At 38.6% G+C, this 22,511-nt stretch overlaps 1 protein-coding gene across 4 annotated transcripts in view; it reads right to left on the reverse strand.

Moving 5' to 3' along the window:
- Positions 1–1,115: 1,115 nt before the first annotated feature.
- The window catches only part of Pggt1b (protein geranylgeranyltransferase type I subunit beta), a 43,610-nt gene continuing 22,214 nt past the window's right edge, over positions 1,116–22,511 (reverse strand). For 2 of the 4 annotated variants that reach the window (XM_008772177.4, XM_039097140.2), the window contains 4 exons: positions 14,867–14,912; positions 10,113–10,297; positions 7,770–7,878; positions 1,116–3,148 (listed from right to left, as the gene is read on the reverse strand). In XM_008772177.4, the coding sequence (XP_008770399.1) occupies positions 2,967–3,148; positions 7,770–7,878; positions 10,113–10,297; positions 14,867–14,912 (522 nt within the window). In that variant the 3' untranslated portion in view covers positions 1,116–2,966. Of the gene's footprint in view, positions 3,149–7,769; positions 7,879–10,112; positions 10,378–14,866; positions 14,913–22,511 lie in introns of those variants that run through there. The other 2 variants (NM_031082.2, XM_039097141.2) reach the window with 2 other exon arrangements.

The following is a 22,511-nucleotide window of genomic DNA, read 5'->3' on the forward strand; positions in this document are numbered from 1 at the left end:
CCATGCTGCTCAATGGGCAGATAAACTGCAAACCATCTAGCTTCAGACGACCTCCTTCTCAGTTATCGCTTCTTAAATTATGACCATTGTCAGCAAAATTTTGAATTTAATTACTTACAACTACATATTTTAAAGCCTAATAAAAACAAATATTATAGGTCAAACTTAAAAATGTAGGTGATAAATAAATGTTTCTTGCTATTATTCTTCAGAAAATACAGAAAGAGGAGAGAGGCTGGTGAGGAGTGAATGGTGCTAGACATCTGAACTATGTGTTTTTCCTCTTACTATGTCACTACTTCTAGAAAAAAGATTATATATGTTGCTTATAATTTATTAATAAATACTTTCCTTATAGTATTTAGGAAAAGCTAGAAACAATTTTTTTCATACTTCATAACAAGTCAGTATTTTTTGGTTGGTTTCTAAGAAATATGAACATTCACTGATCCATAAAGTATCACACAGAACCTTATCTCTTGGATATATTAGAATCATTCTGTCATTAAAATGCCTTTGCAGTAATTTATTCAAGAAGTGTGAAAATATAAATTACTTTTATGTTATAAATCTATTTTGTAATCACTTTTTGTTATTTTTTGAGATAAAATTTCTCTGTGTAGCCCTGGCTGTCACTCTAGACCAGACTGGCCTTGAACTCATAGATCTACCTGCCTCTGTCTCCTGGGTGCTGGGATTAAAGATGTGAGCCACCACCTCCTGGCAAAAACCATGTTTCTTACTTTTTAACAACTAATGGCAACTCAGGAAAAGTACTGGCCTTGAAATACCCCTTTAACATTTTCAACATGCTACTTCCGCTCTTAACATCTAGGAGATAACTCAGGTTAAAACAGGAATGTTATTTGTTATTTAAATAGAAGCAACTGGAAAAACTTGTGAGAGGATAACATTTCTTGGTAAAGCTTTCTCTCCACCACCAGAAGACTTATTTCTAAATAGGATTTGGTTCATTTGTTAGCTTGAGGGCCAAGGATCAAAGCCAGGGATCCCAGGGCCTTGTGCACATCAGGCAGTGAGCTAGACTCCCAGCAGTACAAATTCAAGTCTAAAGCCAAGTCTGCTGATAAGAGATGTAGTAATCATATGCCGGGTTTCCTTTAGAAGAACTGTTATGTAGGAATCTTTAATTCAGAAAATAAATGAAAATGCTATTGTCTATCGAGGGACACTAGTAATTTAGCTTTTACAATGATGCCTGTTGATTAATAATACAACTCTTATTACTACCAAAACTAACACACCCGTTTCCTCTACTGAAGAAATGTCCTTCTTGTCACCAAGTCATAGATGTAATTTAATGTAGCATGTTGATTGCTAACAAAGGATTCTTACACCATCTCCATTTGGTTGTTAGTTCATAGAATTAAGACAATAAAACAAGATGACAAGTAAGTAAAACCCTAGTTTATCCCTCTAAATGAATGTATTTCCCTCCCGCTTAGCCAAAAATATAAAAATATAAATGACTATTTATACTTCAGTGGTTCTGTTTAAGATTTACCAAACTTAAAAACATTAGAAAAGTATTTACAGGTTGAGTATCATTATCCAAAATGCTTGGGATCAAAAGTAATGTTTCCAGTTTTAGATTTTGCTTTCAGATTTTGCATATACACTTTACCTTGTGACTGGGGTTCGACCTGGTCTAAATACAGAATGCATTATTTCATACACTTTCTTCAGTAGTTTCAAGTGGTTTTATACACTATTTACAGTGTCTCTGAAATTTACCTGTGACCTTCAACATAAAGAGTGAGATTTTCCAATTGTGTCATGCTGTCGGTTAAAAAATTTAGATTCCAGGGCATTTCAGATACTCGATTTTATTATTATTTTTGTTGTTGTTTTGTTTTGTTTTTTGAGACTGGGTTTTATCATATAGCTCTGACTGGCTCACTCTTAGACCAGACTGGCTTTGATCTCAAAGAGATCTGGTTGCCTCTGCCTCCTGAGTACGGGACTAAAGGCATGTGCCACTATGCCTGACCCAGAGAGTGGATTTTGGATTAAGGATGCTCAACCTGGTAGGTGGAAGATAAAGCCATTAACTATAGTAACCACAAAACACCGGAAAAAAAAAATCTAAGCAACTAAAAAGAACTTGGTGATAGTCATACAAGTATAATTTATAGTTTCTCAGAAGAATAAAACACTGAATGTCTTTTCTCTAGTTAGCAAAGATTGTTTCTTCCTTTGCCCCAGACAAATGGCAGTCAATGATTTGGGATTAAAACAAAACACATCAGGTATTCCCCTAAGGAATCTATAATAAAGACACATAACTTTTTCATTCATAATTAAACAGTTCAATTACTTCTCCCTCAATTAGGTAATACTCTCCCTTTACAAAACTATAGTACTAGTTAAGCCTACATTTTTCTTATATGAACTTTTAATTTTTATCTGTATAGGTTACACAAGTCTAGTTGGCACACCTTAAGAATAACGCAAAATACGTTATTCTTTAAGAGAATTATGAGACTATCAATTTTTAAAGAATAATCCCAGATACTTAATTCAATAAACAAATTTCTTCCCATCAGCAGTAGCGATTTTTAAGTGATCGTTAAATGCTCACCTGAAGATTATCAATGCCATATGGAGTGTAAACTTGTTTTGAAGGTTTACGTACATTTTGTAAGCCAGAACTTGTACTGAGGGTTTTAAGAAGATAACCTACAAACATATCTGCCCCATGAAAGGTCTCAGAAACACAGTGTAACAGTTAAGAACCATACCAGAGTTCTGCTGATGTCCACACGTCAACAAGGATTTTCTTGAAATCCATGACAGTGGTCACTGGCCTAAGAGCATATCCTGAAGAACTAGCAGTACACGCTTCTGACTTTTACGACTAACCCTTAAAGAAGAGCACACTTGGTTACACATGGCTTTTAACCTTGAGCTACACGTATGCTACACACCCTTTACCCCAGGGTTAGTCAACTGGAAATATGGACATTGTCTGAGCACTGTTTAGAGTCCTTGGTCTTCCAGCTTTGATGGAGATCTCGGAGGCGCTCAGAAGTTCGTGTGCTTACATTCAGAGCAGGATGAACTTTACAAATTCCACTCTCCTCCATTAGTGACAGGCCACAGATCCCGAAGTACGCATGCAAAGCATCTGGAAAGGCATTTGAAGCCACAGTCAGCATTCTTATTTCTACACACTGCAAAGTATCTACAGCAAATCACTACATTTAAAATTAGAGAAATGCTAGTTTGTGAAAGAACTAGTCTCAATTTCAAACATTATTTTTAAAAGTCAACCAAAATCATGTATTTTACTATAAAAATCACTATTAGAAGACTACATCACATGGTTTTTCTTGCCTGTGTTCTCTAAGGACTGGGACAGCAATACCTTCTGCTGACTATAAAATACAGGAAAAAAAGAATTTATATAATATTTTTTTCTTTCATTTCAATTTTGTTTTTGTGGTGCTAAGTATATCCAGGGCCCTCTAGATGCTCAGCATGTACTTTACCAGAGTCATGAAAACAAAAATAGCTTCTGAAACCAAGCAAAAGTACTTGCCTGCCAACCTGAGCTTTGTCTCTACCAATCCTAGACACACACCAATCTTGTGTGCAGTGCGAGAAGCAGAGACACCACTTAAGAGTGCTGTGCAGCTTGACCTGACAGACAGCACAGACTCACTTTCTCTGTGGCTTGGAACATCCCCTGTGTTTCTCAGAGGGAGCTGCAACCCTCTACTGAGTAGTCATGAAAACGCATGGCTTCTGTCTGCCTGAGAACCTTATATAGTCTTCTTAAGTGCTCAGAACTCTGCAATTATAGGACACTATTTAAAAAAAGGCTTCACAGCAGCCAAGAATGTGACTCTATTTTTGAAATGGCCAGCATTTAAGATCCAAAGAGCTATTAAAGTTCAGAATACCTTTGCAAATCTAACTTTGCCACATGCTAAATGCCTCACTTTCTTCTAATTTTCGGAGTAGAAGAATAATAATTTCCCCCTGTTTCTTATAGTTACTCTAAAACTCCAAGGTGAACAAAGCAGTATTATTAACCTTGTTTGGAAATTAAAAAAAAAAAAAAAAGGAGAAACAAGGGACTGGAGAGACAGCTCCACAGTTAAGAGCACTGGTTGCTCCCTGAACTGTACCATCCACAGCTCATAACAGTCTGTTCCTCCAGTTCCAGGGGAGCTGATACCTTTTTGTGGCATCTGTAGGCACAGCATGCATGTGGTACATAGACAAACATACAGGCAAAATATCCATACACATAAAATAAAAGAAAGAGGTGAATAGCCAGGTGTGCCACATACACTGAGAATAGTATCAACTATGTCTTGTGGAAAAATCTAATCTCTCCACATGAAACTTTTTCCTCAAAAGAAGTTTTGTAAAAGCCAGAAATCTGTTCTTAATTTTAAACCTTCAATCATAAAAACAGAGCAAACCAAAGCAAAACTACTGAAGAAATCTAAAACCCAAAGCCCTCTTCTGTAGACAGTCATATATTCTCTACAAGAGTAACAGAAGCCTTGAGTCAAATCTGCTATTAATCTTAGTTAAGGCACTCAACTGGAAGACAGTAGCTCAGAGGTTTTCCTATAGACTCACTGAGCAGGCCTTGCCCTCAGACCTTCTGTTCAATGGTGTACAGGCTCTAAGACACAGTCTCTAAGTCATCCTCATATCCACCCACATATGGATACAAACAACTGATCCCTCTGGAAAAAAAGGTTCAAGAATTTCCCTCTGAACACAGAACTGAAAGTTAGGCCTGGTGGTGGTCCACACCTTGAAGCCAGCACTTACACATAAGAGTGAGTAGTAAGAAATCAAAATCATCCCTGCCTATGCAGTGGGTCCACGAGGAACACTAGCCATGTCATAAGATCCTGTCTCAAAAACCTAAAGCCCACAAAATGAAACCTCATGGTCCCTGAACTAACTGGCATTTCAAATACATAATATGGATTCAAAAGATTGAGTTTGAGTTTATTTCTATTATTTGTTAAAACACTGCCAGACTGACAGAAAAGTGGGGGGGGGGGGACCAAAATAATTACCAAATTACCAGATTTCTTAGACATCAAACTTATTTACAGCTATGTGGTTATGTGTTATACATACCAAAAAAAAAAAAAAACTCAAAATTATTACTTTATTTGAGAAACTTATTTGTGAAAACATATCTTGGAGTATACCTTTGAAGTATCCCACATTTTCTCTAAGACACATTCGTAAAAACAAGTGTAATTATTCCTTTTAAGAAAAATACAGGGGCTGGGGATTTAGCTCAGTGGTAGAGCGCTTACCTAGGAAGCGCAAGGCCCTGGGTTCGGTCCCCAGCTCCGAAAAAAAGAACCAAAAAAAAAAAAAAAAAAATTCATGAGTCTCTTCTGTGTTTTGATTCACATACACACTCCAAGTACACAAGCTCTATAGCGCTGAGCAGAAAAGCAGTCCTCAGTGTCATAATAACTAAGACCATGATCTCTTGCAATGCTACAGTAGCCATGCCTTACTGAGAATCCTCCAATAACATGTTATCAAATACACCAATCAGAGCCCTCCATTATTTTAGCAATGATTTTTATAGACAAGCTGCAAACAGGCTCATTTTGCTGGAGTAAAATAAAAATGGGGTGAGTAAAGGCTGGAGAAGGATGCTAGAAAGGAGTGCTAATTTGGGGGTGCCAGTCATATGGTCTGTAGCTATGGTTCCTGTGTTTTAGGAAATGAGCATGAGAATCCAGAAATTAAAGTACCTGTCTAAAGAAATTAACTGAAACCAGAGTAGTAGCCATTAATTCCAGCACTTAGGAAGCAGAGGCAGGTGGATCTCTGTGTGTTTGAGGACATCCCAATCTACACAGTGAATTCCAGGCCATCTGGGGGCAACAAAGTAAGACCCTGTCTTTAAAAAAAAAGGAGGGGGGACTGAAACTGCCAAAATTTATGGGCAGCAAGGGATACTGAGAATTAGAGAAATTTGTATTAACTAAGTTAGTATATGTTCACTGTTCATAATAAGTTGCATAAGACATTTTCATTGAAAGGTATCACGTACCTTCTTTTCTTTCCAACCTGACAATCTCTGTTGCTTTAGTGCCGTGCATATGAATGATTTTCTATGTCAAAGTCAAAGATCCCAAACAAGAGAAAATGGGACAGGGACCTGTCTGAGCCTGGTACATTTTACTTAATGTAAGGGTCTCCAATTGTAACCATTTCCCACCAACAACATAATTTCATTTTTTTTTTTAAAGATTTATTTATTTATTTTATGTACAGCATTCTGCCTGCATAAGTGACTGCAGGCCAGAAGAGGGCACCAGACCTCATTACAGATGGTTGTGAGCCACCATGTGGTTGCTGGGATTTGAACTCATGACCTCTGGAAGAGCAGTCAGTGCTCTTAACCGTTGAGCCACCTCTCCAGCCCCATAATTTCATTTTTTATGGCTCAATAAACTCTATTTACCCACTCATCAGTTGTTGAACACCTAGGCTGGGTCTTACCTTAGCTACTGAGGACGCATGGTGGCACAAGGCCCTCAGTAGTGTGCTGCTCTCCCACAAGGCACTCCTGTGGGAGAACTGGTACAGACACTCCTGCTTTCACTGCTTATGAGGTGGGATTGCAAGCACGCATCACCACATCTGGTTATACTATGCTACAGATCAAATCCAGGGCTCCAACAGGCTAACGAGCATTCCATCAATTAGGCATACTTGGGATTGAGCAAGCCCTGAAGCAATGTTTTTAATATCTTGTTGGATTTGGTTTTTGGGAATCTATCTTTTAAACTTAGAAGTCTCTCTTGTCCCCTTAGAGCTCAGTGTCCTGGTTAGCCTTATCAATGTGAAGTAACGGAGAATCACCTGAAAAGGGAAGCTCCATTACAGAACTGTCCGTTCAAACTGTCTTGTGCACATGTTTGTATGGCACTGTCTTGATTTCTGCTGAATGTAGGAGGGTTCACCCCTCTCTTGTTAGAAACATCACTAAGCAGGTGACCCTAAGCTATATAAAAAGTCAGCTTGAGCATAAGACAACGCAAGCCAGAGAACAAGCCAGTAAGCAAGTGTCCCTTAACTGACAAGTCTCAATGACGTAGAAGCCTAGTTATAGAAGCCAAATAAACCCCTTCCTCCTCAAGTTGCCTTTGTCAAAGTAACATTACAGCAACAAAAAAGCAAACTAGAACACTGTTAGCTCAAGTCAAAGCTAATAACCCTGATGTCACAGCTAACAATCCTGATGTTTCAGGTGAGCCTTGAACACCTTGGATAGGACCCACTCAGAACATCTGCCTTAACTTTCACACATGAAATAAACATCGCTAAGTATTGGGGATGTGGGGAGCTGCATACTATACTAATAGTACTTAAAATTTTACCCTTTCTTTATACTATCCATGCTTTACACCCGCCTCAAACATAGTGCTTATGATGTTTACTTTGCATATAGTTATGGGTAGTACATGCGAGCACATAGAGAGATCAAAGGACAGCATGTGGAATTGGTTCTCCTCTTCCGCCATGTGCACTGAGAAGTAAGGCAGGTCAGTCTGGCAGCAGAGTATATATCCACTGCGCCATTTCATCGGCCTCCAGACATCATCATTTAAAGAACATATTATTTACTATTACTAGTGGCAGTAATTTCTTCCATATACAATTTCTGAAGAAAACATATACTTACAAGGTCTATTCAAGAAGTAAAAGGCATACTCCTTTAGATTCATGTCAAATGTAATTACCTGGATGACTGTCTGGCCATTTAGCAAATCCCCCAACAAGGCGATCCTGAGTTGATAAGATGTAATTCCTATTCTTCTCAAAGTTAGTGTACTGGAAAATTTTCAAAAGCTAAAAACAAAATGACAAAAATTAACAGGCACAAAACTTCTTACTAATGATCACTCAGATAGACTTCTTCTAGCTTAGACTCTCAGAGCAAATCTCTGGAGACTTGAGCACTTAAATTAGCCAACTATAGTATCTTTTTCATTTGCTTACCAAGCTCATTAGCAGGAAGGTTTGATATTGTCAAGATACGACTTCTACCCAGGTACACCTATGGATTCAGTAAATACCCACTAAAATTACACACACAACACATGCAGAGGAACATTATCTAGGCACAAAAAGGAAAACTTTATATTAAAAAAATAAAAGATGGTCCCTAGCATTATACTAAAGTAAATGAGGAAGACACAGAGGAACAAGTATTACATGATTGTGATATATGAATATGATAGTTTACAATGTTAACTCGATAGGATCTAGAGTCAACTTTCAACAAACCTCTAACATAACTCTGAAGGACTATCAAGATGAGGTTATCCGAGATGGAAGACCCACCCTAAATGTGGGCAGCACTATTTCCCTAAGATAAGATGGTGAACTGCATAGACAGGAGAAGCTAAGTGAGCCCTAGCAACCCCTGCTCTCTGCTTCCCAACTACAGACAAATGTGATGGGCCACTCCCTGCTCCTGCTGCCAGACATTCCCTGCACAATGGGATGGAACTCCCTAAACTCTTAAGCCTAAACATATCTTTCCTCCCTCAAATTGCTTCTGTCTGGTATTTTAACATGATGAGATACCCAGAAAGGACACATGGAGACACAGAGTAGAACATGGACTACGGGAAGCTTGGGGGAGGACAGTGAGACACTACTGCTGACAGGATCAGAAGTCATGTGTTCAACAGCAATGGTGGTATATATTATTTTGGATATCAGTATTACTACTGAATGGTTAAAGTACTAGACATACTATGCTATAGTTCACCACAGTGAAACAGAGTTTACAGACCATTATATCAGAACAACAAGCTTGACAACTCAGAGCCTGTTGAGTAAATGGAGAGATGTTCTGTCTGGTATGGGAAGCTTCTGGGTGTGATGCAACAGAAATCATCACATAATACTTAGCGTGGAAAGTCATTACAGCTCACTTTTTAGATGTGGCATTGATACTAGTGGTGTCATTTCTTAAGTTATTTTCATTTAGAAACACACTGAAGAATTTCCAGAAAACAAAGATTATCTTAACATCAGCACGGTGACTAGGAAGAGTGAATATGAAACAGATAAAGTGCAGTTGCTCCGGGACGGCCAGCTCTGATGCATGAGGGACACATGGGCACTCAGCACACTATCCTCTCTATTTTACGTATGTCCGAAGACATTTTTAAATGTCATTAGAGCCAAACAAATAGGCTATTGCCTTCATTTTAAACCAGTCTGTTTTCAGATTTGTTTCAACCACATGCATGATTTTTAAGAGGGGAAAAAATAGGACTGGGGTGGTTTAAATAGGTATGCCCCATAGACTCTGTGTTTAAATACTTGGGTCACAGGGAGTGGAACTATTAGTAGAGATGGCCTTGTTAGAGTGAGTGGTCTTATTGGAGGAAGTATGTTGCTGTAAGGGCAGGCTTTGAGGTCTCCTATGTTCAAGCTACACCAAGTCTGACACACAGTCCCCTTCTGCTGCCTGTGGATAAAGATGTAGAACTCTCAGCTCCTTTTCCAGCACCATGTCTGCCTGCATGTTGCCATGCTTCCAATCACCATGATGATAACGGACTAAACCTCTGAAACTGTAAGCCAGTCCCAATTAAATGTTGTCCCTTCATAAGAGCTCCCTTGGTCATAGTGACTCTTCACAGCAGTGAAACCCTAACATAGGGACATTACATACAAGATGAACACAAGCTCTGTTATATTCAGAACATGAGCACACAAGGTGGTTCTTAAGAGTAAAGGCATTTCAGATGAAAATGATATAAATAATGGCTCAGTAACTTTATGTAGCAAATCCAATCAATGAATTTTGGAAGTTTTAGGCAAAACAAACAATAAAAAGGAAGAACAAACAATAAAAAGAAAAGTTTCAAATGTATTTCCAGTGAATGTCCACATTACCTCTTTAAGTTAACTTCCTGTTTCTGGGTTATGACTTTCTGATTAATCCTTGTTCTAGATGCTCTAGTTAGCTTTACTAACAAGGTGTCTGGTCTAATAGGTATGTAACTAGTCCTATAAACATTTTAAGCAGGTCTAGGTATCATGTGTCTTGGATGTCTTATTACCTTTAGTGTTGCTCCCACCCAGAAAGAGTAACAGGTGTCGACAGGCTTGTTAGGTCTTCCGTGGTACCCGTTCTGCTGCCTCATTATGCACCACCTCTTTATCCGGTTCAGTTCTTTCTCTGAAAAAACTTCTTCCAGTTTACCCATCAGGCACAGTGACGCAATGCCACAAAAGGTGGATCCTCCTGATGATCAAAACACAAACTGTATGTCTATGGGCCTATGAAAGCAGCACTTGTCGGGAGAGGGGAACAGTCCCATTAGCCTACAGGACAATGAAATAAAGTTCAGTAACAAACTCAAAATACTACAGTAAAGTCTCCCATGTCAACTGGCAAAACAGAATAGAATTTAAAATAATTTAAAGCTGTAAGACATTATATTTATAAGGAGCAAGATCTAGGAATCTGTTCCAGATTACATGATTTACATTTACACTAGAACTAATTCTCTTAAGTTCTCCATGAGCTTCTGTATGTCCACAGTTCTGCATTCAGGGAGGCAGCTGAGAATTCAAACCATTAAAAAGCAAATGGCGGGGTTGGGGATTTAGCTCAGGGTAGTAGAGCGCTTGCCTAGCAAGCTCAAGGCCCTGGGTTCGGTCCTCAGCTCCGGGAAAAAAAAAATTAAAAAAAAAAAAAAAAGCAAATGGCTTCTAAACAGACTTTCCTCTTATCACTTCCTAGCTAATTCTGCAAAAACAGTATTTACATAGGCATTATTGCCCAAGAAGTTTAAAGACAGGAGCAGCAACACAGGCTACATGCAGCTTAAACTCTCTGCCCCATAATGGCTTTACCACTCAATTTTGTGAGTTTTATTATCATTCGTGTTTGTATATACCAAATTATCCAGAAGAATCTCTGTCCTCTGAAACGTGGAACTTAAGGCAGTCAACAAGTTACCTCTGTAGTCAGAGATAGAGCAGAAAACTAAGCACACAGGCACATAAAACAAGTACATTTTATTTATTTTTTTTACTTAAGCACCACACAAAAAGCATAAAGAGAAGTGAGTTTATGGGAATTCAGTGTTCAAAGGAAATTAAGGCCAAAGGAACATTTCTGTTCTGGATTAAGAACAGAAATATTTTTAAAGAATCATAGAAACAAATTAATTTGTCTGAGATTACTATTATGAGGGCTAGAGATATGGCTCAGCGGTTAAGAGCACTGACTGCTCTTCTAGAGGCCCTGAGTTCAATTCCCAACAACGACATGGTGGCTCACAACCATCTGTAATGGGATCTGATGCCCTCTTCTGGTGTCTGAAGACAGCTACAGTGTGTGTACTCATATACTTAAATAAATATAATTAAGCCCAAACAGTTCAAACTCAACTTTGTATCCCATCCAAGGGATACAAAGTACCACACAGGACAATCAATTGCACACATTATCAGTGCACAGGTGTACTGTAGGTGAGCTCAGGACGGAAGATGCAAACACTTGTTACAGCCTAGTAGATCAACAGTGACAATGAAAGCAGCATGAAGCCAGCGTTACAAAAATCAGAGCTTGCTCAGGGCAGGGTGGGGACAAATGACAGTTTCACCTAACAAGTGACACTGGAACAAGGAAAGGAAAGGCAAAGCTCACACAGAAGGAAAGTAAGGAGAGAGCACTGGGCATGCTGGCAATCCCCCACAGGTCAGTGAAGCAGCTAGAGTGCTCTGGCCTGAGCACTGAAGGTGGTACTGCCCCAGCACAGCTGCTTTACACTCTTGAGACTGTTTACTCATGAGCACTATACTGACTAATCCTAATTGTCAACTTGATAGGATTTACATTTCCTGTGGCAGTTTCTGCCTTAGGTTAGCTGAGGTGGGAAGTCCACCCTAGGGAGAATGGCATCATTATAGTAGCATTCAGCTCTCTGCTTCCTATCTGCAGATTGAGTGTGAGCAGATGCCTCAATCTTCTGTCTCCATGCCGTCTCCAAGATGACTGTGCCCTTTAACTGGGAGTCGAAATAAACCCTTCCTCCCCAGTTGTTTCAGCTCTCTTGTCCCATCAACAATTAACTAGTATAAATAGGTAAGGCATGTTCCTATAACAGGTCTCTTTCTGTCTGGCTCTCACAGTGGTCTAGCCCTTCTGATTGACTCTATTACTAGAAAGACACCTTTTCTCAGCAGGCTGATATTCCAATTAAATGAGACTATACGTAAGTTATCAAATGGTAGCTAGCACAGAGCAGTAGCTAAATTACATAGTGACTTTCATCTTAATGCACAAATCTAAGACTACAAATGGGTGACATGTGGGGGACAATTAGTTTACTGGACAACTAAAAACTAAAAACAAACAAACAAAAAACCCAACAACAACAACAAAAAAAACCCTTGAGACAATAAACATTCAAATTCATGAACTGCCAGGCTACTCTGAAAACTCAGCAGATTTGATAGGAAGTTGTTCCATATTTCCTATACTGTGCTAACAGGCTTGGAAATGAAGAAGACTGTATGTGTGGTACGTGCTATTCATGTAGTGAGTGCATACATGTATGTGAGTGCATAAGCACATATTCTGTCAGAGGGTGATGTCAAGTGTCTTCCTTGAGATATTTGTTTGTTTGTTGAAGTAGGACTTCTCTGTTTAGCCCTGACTGTCTTAGAACTCACTCTGTAGACCAAGCTGGCCTCAAACTCACAAGAGAGCGGCCTGCCTCTGTCTTTCGAGTGCTGGATTATAGTTGTGCACCACCACGCCTGGCTCGATGTTCTTTTTTGAGACGAGGTATATTACTAGGTTCTGGTATTGGGGTTCCAGGGACATGACACCACGCCCATCTTATAGAGGGAAATCTGAACTCAGGTCATCAGTCAGCATGCTGATTTGGCAGGCACTTCCCAGCTGAGACGCCTTCCCTCTGTGATCCTGTGAGCAGGTTGAGTACGGTAGTGGAATGCCTGCAATCTCCACACTACAATGGCGGAAGCAGGAATGCAAGGCTGAGGTCTGCCTGGGCTACACAAGAAAATTAAACAAGATTGAGAAGACGGCCACTCAGTGGATAAAGTACCTATAGGACAAATGTAGAGAGCTGAGTTCAGATCTCTGGAATGTACATAAAGCTGGACATAGTACACAGGGCTGTAATCCTAGCAAGTTAGCAAGTCTAGTTTTCCTGGCAAATAAGAAACTTCTCTCAAACAAGGTGGAGGGTGAGAACTCAACTCCAAATGAAGACCTGAGGGATCCAGGAAGATTGTTCTTCCTGACAGGATGCTTCGGAGAGTAAGTATCATGTTTGGACAGTCTTTCATATCCTGGAGAATCATATACCAATTTCTCCCATACCAGTGACGTGTCTCCTCAGAGTCTACAGTAGCAAGCATGAGAGCTTGTCCTTCTGCAAATTCCTGGAGCTATCATATTTCTTCTTCATGTAACCACATCCCTCCTAATCATGGGGACGAACAGAAAGGTAAATACTCCTGAAGCCAGGTAGCACTTAGGCATACATGGATGGAAAACGCTCAGAGAATTAAATGTGTATTATTTCACAATACGAGTCTCTGAAATTCACTCAAAGATAGTTTCAAACTCACTTTTCAAGAATGGAAATGTGGAGAAGCCAGCCATCAGTCACTAGCATTTGATGTAAAGTTTCAAACATGAAATCCCCAAGAATACACTCTACTCCAAAGAAACATGTGGCCTATAAAAAGGTATGATGGACCATGTATGCCTAAAAAACGTTTAAGGATACTTCCCTTTCCATCATCCAATGAATAAACAGCCTCTCCCTGCCATAAATTCCCAGGACAAACTGACTGACTGGTAAGGCAGACTTGAATTCATAGCCCCTGACTTCCATGCTGACTACTCATGAAATTTCATAAGACCTTTGTTTTTGCAAACTCAGTGCCATACATTTGGCTATTCTGTAACATGAAAAGTGAATCTTTCTGTCACCAGCTACACTTACAGCCATCTGTGGAACTCAAGCATATACTGAAACAGTGGTGTCATAACAGGGAGTCAGAGAAAAAAGTCAAAACGTTTGTCTATACAGGACAAAACTTCTGTTCTGTTGCTGATGAAACTCTTAGGGAGATTCAGGAAGCATGGGTCACACTGTTGGCATTGTCAAGTCAAAGCCATTCTCCAAGACTAAGAGCAGAGGAATGAAGGCAGGAAGTGAGCACAGCACAGCACAGCACAGCACAGCACAGCACAGCAGGTGATGAGAAACTCCAGTTCACTGGGGTCCCAGGCACCTGGACTAACCTCTTAGAAAAGCAGAAAGGAAGCTTGATTATTTCTGAATACAGATTTGGATGTGAGAGTGCATATTGTTGATATGCTAATTTAATGGCTACCCTCACACAATTCTAGTCCTGCCCTAAATTAGAGAAATGTGAGAGAGTAGACTGGTTCAATAAAAATATCTAATTATCACTACGGACAGAATAGGAGATAAATAAAATTTTTCATGTTCAGTCTATCTCTTTAGTCTTTCAAGTGTTATACCAAAGTGAATAGCCTTGTAAAATTCTAGGAACAACCTAAAAAATGATACCAAGATATTTTCATGAAGCTAACATTTTAACAGATGAATAGAAATCTTTCTGATCTGAATAATCTCTTAATGATTAGTGATCTAAGAGGTTTCAAACAGCCAAGTACCACATGTGGGAAAGCGACAGAGTCATGCTACAGCAAGGGTTGAGAAAAGCTGATGTGTTTTCATATTGAAGATGCTGCATGACATTTTAGAACTACACAACACTTAGGAGGACTTACCATGAGACTCAAGTCCTGCCCCCTGTGCCAGGCCATTGTCATAGGACTGAAAAAGAAGAACAGTTTAGTGAGAGATAATAATTGTCATAGTCAGTAAGTTGACAATGAGTTACTCTTGTGATTGCTTTTATATCTTCTAAAATAAGTACCCTCTCCAGAGAAATAGAAGAGGGAATTTTGCAGTCTCCATTCTTCTCAGGCCAAATCATTTGAGTGTTTTTAGGAGAGGCACATCTGAGACATGTCCAGGCCACCAATATATACTTGGTTCTGTTCAGCAAAAATCTCCAAGCCTTATTCCTCACATTCCTCCAAGTGAATTGACAGTGAACTAAAATATAAGTATTTCATACCTATTCAACTTCAGTCATAAAATAAATCTATTCTGAGACACTGGTTTTACTGAGGATGAGAGCCTCCTAAATTCCAAGGTCCTCATACATCTTCTAAAGTCCAAACAGTAAGAACAATAAAATTTATAAAACACAAACTTTGCAAAGACACTCCACTCCTAACCTTCAGATTACTTGCTATAGAAAAAGCATCAAATCTCAGCAAACTATCTCAGATAAACATTTACAAAGTCCAATAGTAATTTTTGAAGAATTTTGAGGGAGAAAAAGGAGGGAGCTACGGTTTGGTGTAAGACTGATCTAAAATCACTATCTAGGAGGAAGATCATTCTAAGAGTAAAAACACAGGTTTAGTGGCACATTCCTATAACCCCAACACTGGGGCAGTAATGCCAACAAAGAGGACCCTTAAACTCAGTGGTAGCGGGCCTAACCAATGAAGCTCAGGTTCAGTGAGAGACTGTATCAAAAGATGAAGTTAGAGAGCAACCAAAAAAGAACACCCTATATCCATTTCAGCCGTCACACATGCACACACCCCAATACTAGCAAGCACACACACAACACACTCACACATACAAATCTGGACTGACAGTAGGAAGGAATAATAATATCTAAATGGTTTCAGGGAGGAAAAGACAAAGAGATCAGCCAGGTATAAAGAGATTAGCCAGGTGTGTTAGCCCACACCTTTAGTTCCAGCAGTGAGGAGGTAGACAGACATATGTCTTTGAGTTTAAGGCTAGCATGGTCTACATAGGAACTTCCGGCGCATTCAGGGATACAGAGATACTCTGTCTCAAAAAGACAAACAAAAGAAAAAAATCCAACAAATCAAAAAGACACTAAATTACAGGACTTTTGAAGCACAATTATTTAAAGTAAAAACACAAAAAGCAAAATTGGAAAAGCTGGAGAGATGGCTCAATGGTTAAGAGAATAGATTGTTCTTAGAGAGAGGACCCAAGTTCAGTTTCCAGCACCTACATTAGGGAGGGATAAAGAGGCTCATAACCATCTGTAACTCCATCTCCAGGGAGAACCAACTTCTTTGACCCCTATAGTCATGTGAATTGTATGCACATAGACTACTCCCACAAAATTACAAATAATAAATCTTTTTCTAAAAAGAAGGGAAATCAAATAAAGGCAGAAAATAAGAATACAGAACTGAGATAAGGAGGTAAAAATGGAACAGTGGTAGAGTACTTGTTTAGCATGCACCCAGCCCTGGACTTGATCTTAAACATTTCTTTAATTAAAAGGAGTAAACGATGCCAGAGAGAAACTTATTGAAACGAAAGACAAGCGCGTATGTGTGTGTGTGTGTGTGTGTGTGTGTGTGTGTGTGTGTGTGTGAAAAATATATATTTGTAAGTGAAAAATAAGTAATCTCTATATAGAACAGTTGTAAATAAAGAATTTCAGAAGAGATTATGTCATAGCCACACAGTTAAGTAATGTAAATTTTAAGAAAAATGTAAGAAAAAGTTAATGAGGAAAACAGATTTTCAAGGTATACCATTCAATGGGAAAAAGGCAAATTACCAGAAAAGATATCTTCAGTATGTTATGACCTGGTTAAATATATTGTTTGCAGTTCTACATGGGATAGTTTTGTTAGGCATAATTATACCTGGTTATGGTTTTCATTTAGAAATTAAGTATTATATAAAGAGATATGATTGTGCATGATGGCTAATCTTGGTTGTCAACTTGACTAATCTATAATTAACTACATGTATAATTAACAAAAAACCCACAGCTTACCTGTGAGGAATTTTTCTTGATTGAATTATTTGAGGTGGGGAGACCCATCCTAAAGCTGGATCATTGAGATTAGAAGACTAACCCTAAATCTGGGCCACTTTTGGTGGCAGCCCACAAAAAAGCATCTGAAAAAAGGAAATATTTGCTTTTTGCCTTGTTAGGAGCCAACTAGGAAAGACTAAAGGCATTCAAGTAAGTTTTCTGGAGATGGCCCAATGCTTTGCATGGCTGCAATGGGTAAACTCTGAATTGCAGGGCCTTTAGAGATTTTTATCTGAGTATTGCTTCTTGCTACTGATAGGCCTTTCCTAACAGTAGCAAGATTTTCTGCAGATCAGTGCAGATGTATTATCATGTAGTAATGATATGTAGACAAACTGATAATTTTATAGAATTCCTAAATTTACACAAGTAATTTTCAGCACTCTGAAAAGCTGCAAATAGGGCTTTGTAAGCTTCATGTGGCACTAGGATATGAAAGCAGGCTTGGAACAGATTACCAGGAAAAAACATTCATTCTAGGTCAGGTCTAGGGATGAAGCCACAGGTGTGCACTAGGATAATAAAGGGAAGCCATGTGAAAATGTTGCTCTGAAATTATAATGAGCTTACAGAATGAAACACTGCTTTGAACTTAATATCAACATCCTTCTGTAACTCCCCTTTTGTATAACATTTTATTTACAGATAATTTTCTAAAGAACTTTTGTCTAAAAAGTTGTAAGAAGACCAGAGAAAAGAAATAAAGGGTGGCTTGGCCCATCCAATAAATATATATGTATATGTCAGACTGTCTCTACATACATGTGCAGGTATATGTGTATGTATGTAAGCAGGCACGAACATTTGTTGAGTTGATGAGATAAGTGGTTGTGCCTGACAAGACAAGAATGTGTGTGTGTGTGTGTGTGTGTGTGTGTGTGTGTGTGTGTGTGTCTGTCTGTCTGTCTGTCTGTGGATATTGCTTGTGTAAAAGATTTTAATTCTTTTGTTTTCTTTTTTCTCTGGTTCACAGAAAGTTAAGGCGCAATATATAGAGAGTTACAAAGAAAGAAACCAGTGCACAGATACTAAGATTATAAGACCAGGGATCTTTAGCCTTTGTTTAGTACTGTGTCCCTCCAAATACATTCCACTGAAGGCCAGAGCAGGCCCCAGCACTCTCACTGGCAAGTTTATCCTGTTGCTGAGGCACTGCTTCCCTTATCAGATATTAAAACCTACTTCTTTTGGGACTCCAAAATAGACTGATGACTGGCTGAGACATTTAGTCTCGTGGACTGAACAAGCCAGATATGTGCCCTCTCCATCAGGAGACACCCACTGTTAGACCAGGCAGAACATAGCCTATGTGAGTCACTTTATTCCAATCTAATACAGAGTATGGCATTATTGATTTAAAAGGAAAAAATAAAAGGCACATAGATCATCTTCTCAAACTGAAATATAGGAAAGATAAATGAGAATGTTACCTACAGAGTGAATGAACGAAATCAAGATGATAGGTTTAGGGGTTAAGAAAAGGTGCTAGTAAGGGGATTAAATACTTACACTCTTCTGAAGTGTTTCTTTAATAGTTCTGACATCCAGAAAGGTTAAGTTATACATATTAAGTAAATAACATAAGACAGACAGACAGAGACAGATAGATACCAACAATTTTTGGGGAGATGGGAAATCTAAATGGAATGAATACCTACGAGAGGAATTTGAACAGAAATAAATGTAACTGTAGTTGGAATAAACTTATCAAGAGGAAAAAGAAATAGATCCTATATAGTAAATTGAAAATTGAGCTTATCTATATAGATTCATGGTTCTTAATATATAGGCTAATAAAAACACACAGAAGTATAGACTGTGTATAGACTGTGTTTGCATATGTGTATAAGGTAACAGTCTCTGTATACGTATGTAGGATGCCATACAGTAAAGGCAGGTACAAGATAGAATGAGGCCTGTCATTGAGTGAGAAGGAAGAACGGGGCGGGAGAAAAGTTTGAGAGAAAGGAGAAGACTGGAGGTAGAGGAGAAGCAACAGAGAGAACACGGAGGCTGATGCTAAGATTTCTCTCTGCACATTTACAGGTTGTTATGAATATTCTTAAGGGATGGGTGTGTACAGGGTTTTGTATATTTAGGTGGACAATTATATCTTATCAATTGGATCAGAGGTTATTGTGTTATGTGTTCTTTCATGTGGCAATTTAAGTTTAATAGAGTACGTGGCAGCCGGAGACACTAAGTTGACACGGAAGTAAGATGTATATTTCTGGCATGGTGGCAACTTGACTTGGGAACTAGATGGCTAGAGAGATTACTGTCAGGCTCAGAGAGAAGCCATCAGCAATGTGATATGGGATGGAGAAGAGTCAGTAAGACGCTTTGCTGACTGAGATGAAGATATCTACCAGATATCTTGGGGCACTGCAGTGTTGGACCTAGTGCGGGGAGGGGAGAATAGCATTTTATTTTTTATAATTTTATAGATATATATATTTTTTTCTTAGTTCTGCTTGATAAGAAAAGGCCCTGAAGAAGTGATAGCCAATGTTTAATAGGTAAGCATATTTAGAACCTGCATCCTTGTTTCTAACAAGTGCTTTCAATACATTCTAAGATTCCTCCAAGAAATATATGAATGCAGGCTCAAGGTTAAGAAAAGTAAAAGTTCCTTCCAGTCTTGATGTGTGCCCAGAGCTAAGGCTGTCCCACAGCCCTGTGGACCCAAAGCCTTCCTAGAGAGAAATGGTCTCCGAGGAGTGCTCTCACTCCTAAGATCACAGGCCCATAGGAGGGACAAGCTCCAGTCAGAGACAGCAAGACCAAAACCAGTTGGCAAGAGGCAAGCAGAAAAAACAAGAAACCAAGACTACATGGCATTATCAGAGGCCAGTTCTCCCACCACAGCAAGTACTGGATGCCCCAACACACCAGAAAAGCAAGATTTGGATTTAAAATCACATCTCGTGAGGATGTTAGAGGACTTTAAGAAGGACATAAATACCTCTCTTAAAGAAATACAGGACAACACAGGTAAACAAGTAGAAGCCCTTAAAGTGGAAACACAAAAGTCCCTTAAAGAGTTACAGGAAAACACCTCCAAACAGGTGAAAGAATTGAACAAAATCATCCAGGATCTAAAAATGGAAATGGAAACAATAAAGAAATCACAAAGGGAGACAACCCTGGAGATAGAAATCCTAGGAAAGAGATCAGGAGTCATAGATGCAAGCATCACCAACAGAATATATGAGATTGAAAAGAATCCCAAAACATTCAGGAAATCTAGGACACAATGAGAAGATCAAACCTAAGGATAATAGGTATAAAAGAGAGTGAAGACTCCCAACTTAAAGTGCCAGTAAAGAGCTTCAACAAAATTATAGAAGAAAACTTCCCTAACCTAAAGAAAGAGATGCCCATGAACATACAAGAAGCCTACAGAACTCTTAACTAGATTGGACCAGAAAAGAAATTCCTCCCGACACATAATAGTTAAAACACCAGATTTAAAAAGAAAAAAAAAGGAAGAAAGAATATTAAAAGCAGTAAGGGAAAAAGGTCAAGTAACATATAAAGGCAGACCTATCAGAATCACACCAGACTTCTCAACAAACACTATGAAAGCCAGAAGATCCTGGGCAGATGTCATACAGACCCTAAAAGAACGCAAATGCCAACCCAGGCTATTATATCCAACAAAACTCTCAATTACCATAGATGGAGAAACCAAGATATTCTAGGACAAAACAAAATTTACACAATATCTTTCCACAAATCCAACCCTACAAAGGATAATAGATGGAAAACTCCAAAACAAAGAGAGAAACTATACCCTAAACAAACCCAAAAGAAGATAGCCACACAAACTTAATTCCACCTTTAACAACAAAATTAACAGAAAAAAACAATCACTATTCCTCAATCTACTATTTACCTCAATGGACACAATTCCCCAATAAAAAGACACAGACTGCTTATGTAAACAGGACCCAGCATTTTGCTGCATACAGGAAATGCACCTCAGTGACAAAGACAGACACTACCTCAGAGTAAAAGGCGGAAAAAAAAAAAAAATCCAAGCAAATGATCCCAAGAAACAAGTTGGAGTAGTCATTCTAATATTGAATAAAATCGACTTTTAACCAAAAGTTGTCAAAAAAATTGACACTTCCTACTCATCAAAGGAAAAATCTATGAACATGAACTCTCAATTCTAAATATCTATTCTCCAACTGCAAGGGCACAAACATTCATAAAAGAAACTTTACTAAAACTCAAAGCAGACATTACACCATACACAATAATAGGGGGAGACTTAACACCACACTCTTATCAATGAACAGATCACGGAAACAGAAACTAAACAGAAACACAGTGAAAGTAACAGAAGTTATGAACAAGTGGATTTAACAGATATCTATAGAACACTTCATCCTAAAACAAAAGAATATCCCTTCTTCTTGGCACCTCATGGTACCTTCTCCAAAACTGATCACATATTCAGTCACAAAACAGGCCTCAACATACACAAGAAGATTGAAATAATCCCATGCATCCCATCAGATCATCATGGACTAAGGCTGGTCTTCAATAACTACAAAAACAGAAAGCCCACATACTCATGGAAGCTGGACAATGCGCTACTCAATAATAACTTGGTCAAGGAAGAAATAAAGAAATTAAAGACATTTTAGAATTCAATGAAAATGAAGGCAAAAATTACCCAAACTTATGGGATAAAATGAAAGCAGTGCTAAGAAGAAAACTCATAGTTTTGAGTGCCTCCAAAAAGAAACTGGAGAGAGTATACACTAACAGCTTGACAGCACACCTTAAAGCTCTAGAACAAAAAGAAGCAAATTCACTCAAGAGGAGTAGAAGGCAGGAAAATAAACTCAGAGCTGAAATCAACCAAAAAAAAAAAAAAAAAAAAAAAAAAAGAACTATACAAAGAATCAACAAACCCAGGAGCTGGTTCTTTGAGAAAAATCTACAAGATAGATAAACCCTTGGCCAGACTAATCAGAGGTCATAGAGAGATTATCCAAATTTATAATAACAGGAATGAAAAAGGAGACACAAACAACAGAAACCAAGGAAATTCAAAAAATTATCAGATCCTACTACAAAAGCCAATACTCAACAAAACTGGAAAATCTGGATGAAATGTAAAATTTTCTAGACAGATACTAGGTACCAAAGTTAAATCAGGATCAGATAAACCATCCAAACAGTCCCATAACCACTAAAGAAATAGAAGCATTCATTAAAAGTCTCCCAATCGGGGGCTTGGGGATTTAGCTCAGTGGTTAGCAAGCGCAAGGCCCTGGGTTCGGTCCCCAGCTCCTAAAAAAAGAAAAGGAAAAAAAAAAGTCTCCCAATCAAAAAAGGCTCAGGATTAAGTACAGAATTCTATCAGATCTTCAAAAAAGACCTAACATCAATACTCTTCAAACTATTCCACAAAATAGAAACAGAAAGAACACTACCCAATTCCTTCTTTAAAGCCACAATTA

Source organism: Rattus norvegicus, chromosome 18 (genome assembly GCF_036323735.1).
Source record: "Rattus norvegicus strain BN/NHsdMcwi chromosome 18, GRCr8, whole genome shotgun sequence".
Taxonomy (NCBI): domain Eukaryota; kingdom Metazoa; phylum Chordata; class Mammalia; order Rodentia; family Muridae; genus Rattus; species Rattus norvegicus.